Source organism: Punica granatum, unplaced genomic scaffold, assembly GCF_007655135.1.
Source record: "Punica granatum isolate Tunisia-2019 unplaced genomic scaffold, ASM765513v2 Contig00426, whole genome shotgun sequence".
NCBI classification, from domain to species: domain Eukaryota; kingdom Viridiplantae; phylum Streptophyta; class Magnoliopsida; order Myrtales; family Lythraceae; genus Punica; species Punica granatum.
Genome location: NW_022204339.1, coordinates 83,245 through 90,530, shown reverse-complemented (window position 1 = coordinate 90,530; position 7,286 = coordinate 83,245). Strand labels below are relative to the sequence as shown.

General features: G+C 40.7%; 2 protein-coding genes across 2 annotated transcripts; both read right to left on the bottom strand.

The window, feature by feature from the left end:
- Nucleotides 1-3: 3 nt before the first annotated feature.
- On the bottom strand, nt 4-2,084 carry LOC116190353 (uncharacterized protein C57A7.06-like; the record flags this gene model as incomplete). The annotated part of the gene is made up of 4 exons (XM_031520040.1): nt 1,599-2,084; nt 1,363-1,519; nt 384-862; nt 4-54 (listed from the first exon to the last, which is right to left on the bottom strand). Coding segments are annotated over exons 1-4 (1,014 nt in total), but the record flags the coding sequence as incomplete, so codon positions are not given.
- A 1,095-nt stretch (nt 2,085-3,179) lies between these two features.
- LOC116190352 (U1 small nuclear ribonucleoprotein A-like) lies at nt 3,180-6,473 on the bottom strand. The gene is made up of 5 exons (XM_031520039.1): nt 6,229-6,473; nt 5,963-6,135; nt 4,804-4,897; nt 4,480-4,568; nt 3,180-3,637 (listed from the first exon to the last, which is right to left on the bottom strand). Exons 1-5 carry the CDS (start codon nt 6,314-6,316, stop codon nt 3,350-3,352), a joined length of 732 nt encoding a protein of 243 aa, XP_031375899.1. The 5' UTR covers nt 6,317-6,473; the 3' UTR covers nt 3,180-3,349.
- Nucleotides 6,474-7,286: the final 813 nt, after the last annotated feature.

Here is a 7,286-nt window from a genome sequence, read left to right as displayed (position 1 = left end):
GCTCCGCATCTTAGCGATGCGATCCCTGCGTTCCTTTTCCTCTTCAACAGATACCTGGGAAAAAAAACGATATATCATCCAAATGCACCAGAACTCAAGCATAAAACACGACAATGTCATGGTAGCACGCATTACAAATAAAAAACAATTAGTTCAAAGTTGCACATATTTTGACATCGGTTTCTAGTTACCCAAGAGTGTAGAATGGGCCACTAGCACTCCTTTCAGAAACATTTAGCAAAAGTATAAATAAGTATGCAACTTCGGAACTAAGTAAGCTGCCCAGAACTCTTAACAGTGCTTCCAACAACAATAAGTCATACACTCTTAAGGAAAAAAGATTGCAAGCCAATTAATGTGAAAATTTTCTAAATCCATCATACCTTGTTTAACTCTAGAAGCCTGGCTCCATCCTTCTTGTGGGCCTCCATAACCTTTTCATCATAGACTAAAGAAGCAATTTTCTTCTCAAACTCAGTTCTCGGTTCAAACTCAGAAGCTATTGCCCCAACAGTCGAATATTTCAGGTCTATGTCTTCATCGAAAAACAAGGCCGGTGCTTCCCTATTCCTTTTGACTAAAGGTTCCCACTTTAGTATCTCTTTCTTAGATTGTTCATAGGCTACTTTCCTCTCCACCTTCTCTCTATCTGGTTTAGGGAGTGGAGCTTGAATTGGCGCAGATTTATTCTCCAGTTGTTGCATCCTCTTTCTAAGCTCGCTGTAACCAGCTTTATCTTGAAGAGGATCCAGAAGATCTTGAATGTTAATTTTGCCATCCCCTTCCAAAATATCATGACTTGGATTATATTCTGACTCTGGATACGCCTCTGATACCACAGCACTACTTCTTTTCTTCTTGCCTGCAAATTGAATAAGCTAAGCATATCTATGAGATATTTCCTAACAGTGATGAATTTTGAGGATTTAATTTTAAGATACGGAAAGTTCTTTACTTCAATAATGCTATTCCGTTCCAATATCAGTTTTTCAATTGGAATATTAATTTATCCCTGCACCATTTTATATTGAAATTATTGATTTCCTACTAATGCATCGCGTGGTTAATGAAGGCAACAATTTAAGCAGAGAGAAACCATTGACCGCTAAAAGCTAGGTGCTAAAATTTATAATACGTTATCAAGATTGAGGCGATCTAATTGTTCCAATTTCCTAAAATTGAATGAGATAGTAAACATGCTCCGACTAACATCACAACCGAGAAAGTCAAATTGGAAGTCACATAAGCATGTTTTGATATCGGTACGGGTTTATGTTAACTTGGTATCTTTTACAAATGTTGTCACAAATCATTAACAGGATAACGGGAGCTGTTCGAAAGGAGCTCAGAGCTTCATCTTACCCTCAAATGCTTCACTTGGCATTCCAGTGATCCCTTGCAGCATCCGGGTATGCCTTCCATCATCTTCCTCCTCACTATCTACTTCGCCTTCATGTGAAGTGAGGCCAATCCCGTCATCATCGTCACCGTCCGCGTAATCTGACAGAATCTCCTCATCCTAAGGATACATAACGCATATCGTCATCAATTCATCATGCCTAACTCCAATAAAATTGCGAATTTTGACCTCAACGAACCTGGAAATCCTCAGGAAGCTCGTACTCGAGCTTCTCCACGGGGTCGAACCTACGATTCTTGCGCGAATCCTCCGGTGCCACCTCCCCTTCGTACTCGTAAATATCGTTTCCGAAGGGCTTGTCGTTCTCATTGGAATCAATCCTCCCATCGTGTTCTTCTCCTTCACTGTCCACCGGATTCAGCCTCTCCAGCACCTTCTTCATCGAGTTGGGCAACCGAGGGCCGGTCCGCTTCTTCCTGCCCTCCTTCCCAGAGGCCTTGAAGTTGAAGCTCTGCTTTTTATAGGGTTTCTGCGAATCTCGACTCTTCCTCTTCTTGTCCGCCATGATTGAGGATTCAGGAACGAACAGCTACCTGCGGCTACTTCTCAGTAATAACGACGAACTCCAATCGGTTGCTCGGAGCGAGTTATGAGGGATGAGAGGAATGTCGGTTCGACGCCGGCTATCCAGTCCGTCAGCTTGGTCGGAATGAAAGGAGGGAGGGGGGAGGGAGAAAACGGCAGCGCCAAGGCTCAGTAGGAGCTGAGGGTTTATAGTTTCACCTTGCGAGCTCAATTTGCCCCCCTGGAGTTTCTATTTTATCAATTAGCACCCCAAAATTTAGATTTATATTGCTTCGGTGCCCTATGTTTTAAATTTTGGCAACTGAACCCTTTTAAATAATTTTTTTCTGAGATAATTGGTTTTTGGACCCTGTCCTTTGGAGGGTCCATGGGTTTGCTCCTACTTTCAAACAATTGCATGACACCCACCACGTAAAAGAGAAAAATAAGCACGGTGTCCCTCATTGGAATTGGGAACTTTTCCATCCAACATAATAGTAAAATAGTCAATTCGCATTACTTTTTCTTCTGGCTCTTTTTTAAGGATTGTCTTTTGAAACATCATTTTCTCGAGATCAAGCCCCCGATTGAAGTATTCATAATGTCTTCAAAAACTTTGTGCTTTCGGGATCAAGCCCCCGATTGAAGTGTTCATAATGTCTTCGAAAACTTTGTGCTTAGTGTCCCCGGCTGACAATTCAGATGCTCTTGGCTGAAAAAACAAATTTAGAGAGAGAAAAAAAAAAACAATTTTGGATGCTCCTCAAGTACGACAATACAAAGGCTAATAGCTAAATATGAATTTCCTTTGGCATTCGCCAATAAGCATGAACTTTCATTTTCATTTTACATGTATGCATTCGGTGTTTTCGGTCCAATCGAATAGCTTATTAGTTTTCTGGCAAGAATTTGACCCAGAACATTATAAAGAGCATCTCTTTCAAATCCTCGGATGCAGCCACAATAATTAATGAGTACCATTTAAGAACTTTGCTGAAATAAAACTCAAAAGATAGATAAAAATTCAGGTATAAAATGTGCTGTTAATTAAAAGAAATAAATAATTAAATGAACACCTCACAGAAAAAAAAAATGATAATAATAATTAAATGAACATTTAATCAGATTTCAAATCAGACTCTTTCAGGAACTTATCCCGTCTTGATTGGTTATGCTTATGCGTGGTACCTTAACGGACCAAAACCTGTATTACCGGTCTTCTGCCTAGGTATCGAACCGCGGCAATAGCGTAGAATTAGTCTGAGGAGAAAATATTACTCAACTATAATGATACATAATAATAAACAAAGGACAACATTATCTCTATCAGAAAGTACTTCACAAGGCTCAGCCTAGTCTAAATTACAGAACCGTCCTAGAAGAAAACCTCTGTTCAAAAATTACTAAAAGCAGACCTTTCTTGCCCTATTTCTTGGCATAGGTGATCAACATCGGGTTCTGCGGCGTCAGCTTGAAGCCTTGCAGGGCTTGCATTGCGACCGTGGACTGCATCTCATCTGCGTATTCCACAAATGCGATCCCAGGCTTTGTCTCAACCATCCTAACTTCCTTGAAGCCTGGATACTGCAGGAACAGCATCTGCAGCATCATGGGAGTTGAATCGTGGGGCAAGTTCTGTACGAAGAGGATGTTGTTCGGCGGGGCAGGAGCCTCTGGAAGTTTCTGACCTCCTGGGTAGGGTATTTGAGACAGCTGCAGAGAAACAAAAAACATGGATGAGAGCTGGAAAGAGAGATGGTATGGGTTAATGTTATCAGTACGAGTAACATCGCATACAAAATCAAAGCCACCCATGTTCTATAACAAGCTGTGATTACCATAACAGTGAGGAGAAAGGCAGAAAAGTTGTTTTAATCATTTCTCATGTATTTGAGCAATTGATGTGACTTGCAGTGGCAAGTGAACCAATCTATCTCAAAACTTCAACGGATAATTACTCTTATTTGACTCAATTATTTTGTGCGAGAGATCGGGTTTTCAGCCGGACCTGCCAAGCTCAAGCTCAGCAGTACTCAGTTTGGGAGGCTAACGAGGTAATCAAGCTTATCCTTAATTGCTAATATCTGACATTAACACAGACCCCTGTTCTCAAGCTATTTCAAATCTGGAGCTCCAGTCAACCCTGACCAATGTCAAGGTTGGGTCTGGCCCCATTTGGTAGTCATTAAAAGGAAGTCTAGACGGTGAGCCCAAGTTAGGTTTGTTAACAGCTGGAGCCTAAAGAAAGAAGCTCACTCAAGTTGAACCAGGTTTCAAGATAAATGTCTCACAAGTGGAATCAAACTCGAGCCTGGCAAAACTCGGCTTGTTTCCATCTCTTCTTACTAAACAACATACGCAAATATCAAGTATTTTCCCATCTGTCTAGCAGGTCCTTGCAACAACCAATCTAAGATTGGTTTACTTGGAATTCACGAAGTTTGCAACAGCCAAAAGGAAGGGCGAACAAAGAACACTCAGTTTTGATGGACTATACATAAAATAAAATAATATTAAAAAAAAAACAGAATAAGAGATATAATAGGAGGGCTTACAGGTGGTGCTGCACCATAGGCACCAGGATAAGCAGGATTCCCACCAGCTGTAGCAAGATTGGCATCATTTTGGTCCTTCCGTTTCTTACCTACAACATTCACAAGACTTTATGACTCAGGAGAGAACATTAACAGGAAGAATGTAACATACAGGAATAATCAAGTCGGATGAACACTTTCAGAAATTTATAACTGCTCATTCTGTGATGTGCTGGTTGTTTTGGGTTTCGGCTTTTACTTTTGTTTAGTCTTTCTGTTTGCCAAAGGTTTTCAGCTCACGAGAAAAGGCAAACCAAACTTATATGTATTGAGGAAAGTCCATACCTTTCTCGTCATGTCTCTTCCGCTTTTCTCTTGGAACGAAAGTACCATCAGCCTTCGCTATTATGTCCGACTTTGACTTTGCATATTGTATTCTCTGTTCAAATGAAAAAGGATAAGAAAATCACCTGGCAATTTTTCAACACCAAAGAGAAAAGATCTACATACTTAACTAGGTTAAAGCTGCGCCTAGAACGCCCAATGTAAACTAATTCTTACGTAGTTTACCTACTAAATTTCTTTTCTTTATGGTCTGCAAATCCAACAAATACTCAAAACATGGTTTTCATCCCTTTGTTGGATACAATAAAAAACTCCGAGCAAGAAAGAATTGGCACACTGAAAGAGCACAAGTTCTTTATTCCCCCAACGAGATAATGCAAAGCATGGTGGTTATTTCTAGACTATTTGTCCATGTCTCAATAAAACACTCCATCCCAACACCAAAAGAATACACCTGAAATGCCTGAATTGCTTAAGTGTACTGTACTTTTAACTTCTGAGGTATCTGAGCCATCTTTGTCCTCTCTAAACTATCCACACAGGGTATAATTATGGAGTGCAGAGTCACATTACTCTTCACATAAACAATCTCTCATCATTACATGCATGTAGGGAAACAGCAAGAAGCAGAAAGAGAGGCATCCAAAGAAAAAAGAAGCCAAAACAACAGCATATCAATCATAACCCCATAATCCATGGGATTGGTTAAGAAAAAACACTCTGACGAATCGAAATGGTATCGGACAGGATTTCACAGTCCAATTCATATGACGGAACAAAACTGAACACCTCGTAGAGGAAGATTTGATCTTTTCCAGTTCAGCCAGCGACCAATCGAGCAAACTCAATGCAATGAAGCTCAACAGGCAAGCTCAAGCAAATGAACATTTTTTTCTTATGATTCCATAGTTGATGGCTTAGTTGAATCTCTCTCATGAAGGAAAAGAAATAGCTTTCTTCCCTCCAAAATGCTTACTTCTAAATGGACGATTTCAACGTCTTCCTATGGAATTTCTCAAGACACCTAAAATTAAGACAGTCCAATCAGTCCATCATCAATCAATTTCCCCAAGAACCCTAAATTCCTCACTGAGGCCCTGCTTCCACTCCAAAGAGCAATCCAATTCACATATATAATAAAAGGGCAAAATGTGCATACCATCGGCTTATCATAGAAAGGGAAGTCCTGCATTTGCCTGAGAGCATTGGTAGCAGACTGAACATCCTTAAAGATGACCCAAGCTTGCCCCTTGTGCTTCAATGTCTTGAACGCCAACACGTCCAGAATCTCCCCGAACTGCGAGAACACCGCCCTCAGCGACTTCTTCAGCTCTGCATACACAATCAACCGCCGGCTCCGTCACAAAACCCTAGCACGATATACACTCCTATACAGTAGCGACACGGAGAGCGTCGAGTACGTACCGTCGAGTTTGATCTTCTCGTTGAGGTTGTTGATGTATATCGTCATGTTGGGGGGAATCTCGGTGCCGCCTGTGACCGCCTCCGCCATTGCCGCCGAGTTGTCTCAAAGTGACGGCCTGGGTCGGTGTCTGGTCCTGCGACTGAGTGGGCTCGGAGAAACAGATGATGAACCCAATGAACAGAAGCTTCGCGTTCGAGTTCGGAGGGTTTTGGCCGGAGGGGTTTTTTCTTTTCCTGGCATTTTTATTATTAATTATTTTACTTTTAATTTTTAGGGGTAAAAAAGTCATTTTATTTATTCTCAATCTTTATCGGTTTCCTAATTTCATCCTAAATTTTTACTTTTCTTCAGATTTGTCCTTAACATTACGAATTTTGTTCCATTTGGTCCTCCGTTACTTGTTCTCTTCAAAAAGTAACGTTTCTTAATAAGAAAAATTGACTTAAATGATAAAAAAAATGAAATTAAAAAAGAAAAAATTGAACAAGGGAAGATAGGGACTAACCCAAGAGCATGGGAGGGAACGGTGGGGGGTTGCTAGCTATCACTACCATCCCGATGAGTCGACGAAGACCAGTGAGGTCTCCTGGACAGTAATGTCAGCTGGCAAGCTCCCCGTCGTTCGAAATTGCATAGGATTGAAAAAAAAAAAAGATCAAACACTAGATGTTCAGTAGAGGGCGGTGGCTCCTGCTTATGGGCACCTTCGACTTGACAAAAGCATTATGGCCAATTAGGCAGTTGGCAACCTAGGATTGCAAAGGGGTGGTCACCATCTTGCGCCCTCCAATCTGAGGTTACTACGACCTCGCTAGGTCGAAGGTGGCAGCTAGCAAGGCAATAAGGCCAACCGTCCCCTTCCCCTCTTTGTAGAAGTGGTAACATATTATAATTTTAGCATTATTGTTCCATTTATATTCATTCTTATAATGCAAATGTTAATTATTTAGGCTGCGTTTAAATTGTTAGTGTGATTTTAGAATCATGATTTTGATTTTGATTTTGATTTTGATTTTGATTGTGGAAAAAGATAAATGAGATAGTATTATAAATTTGA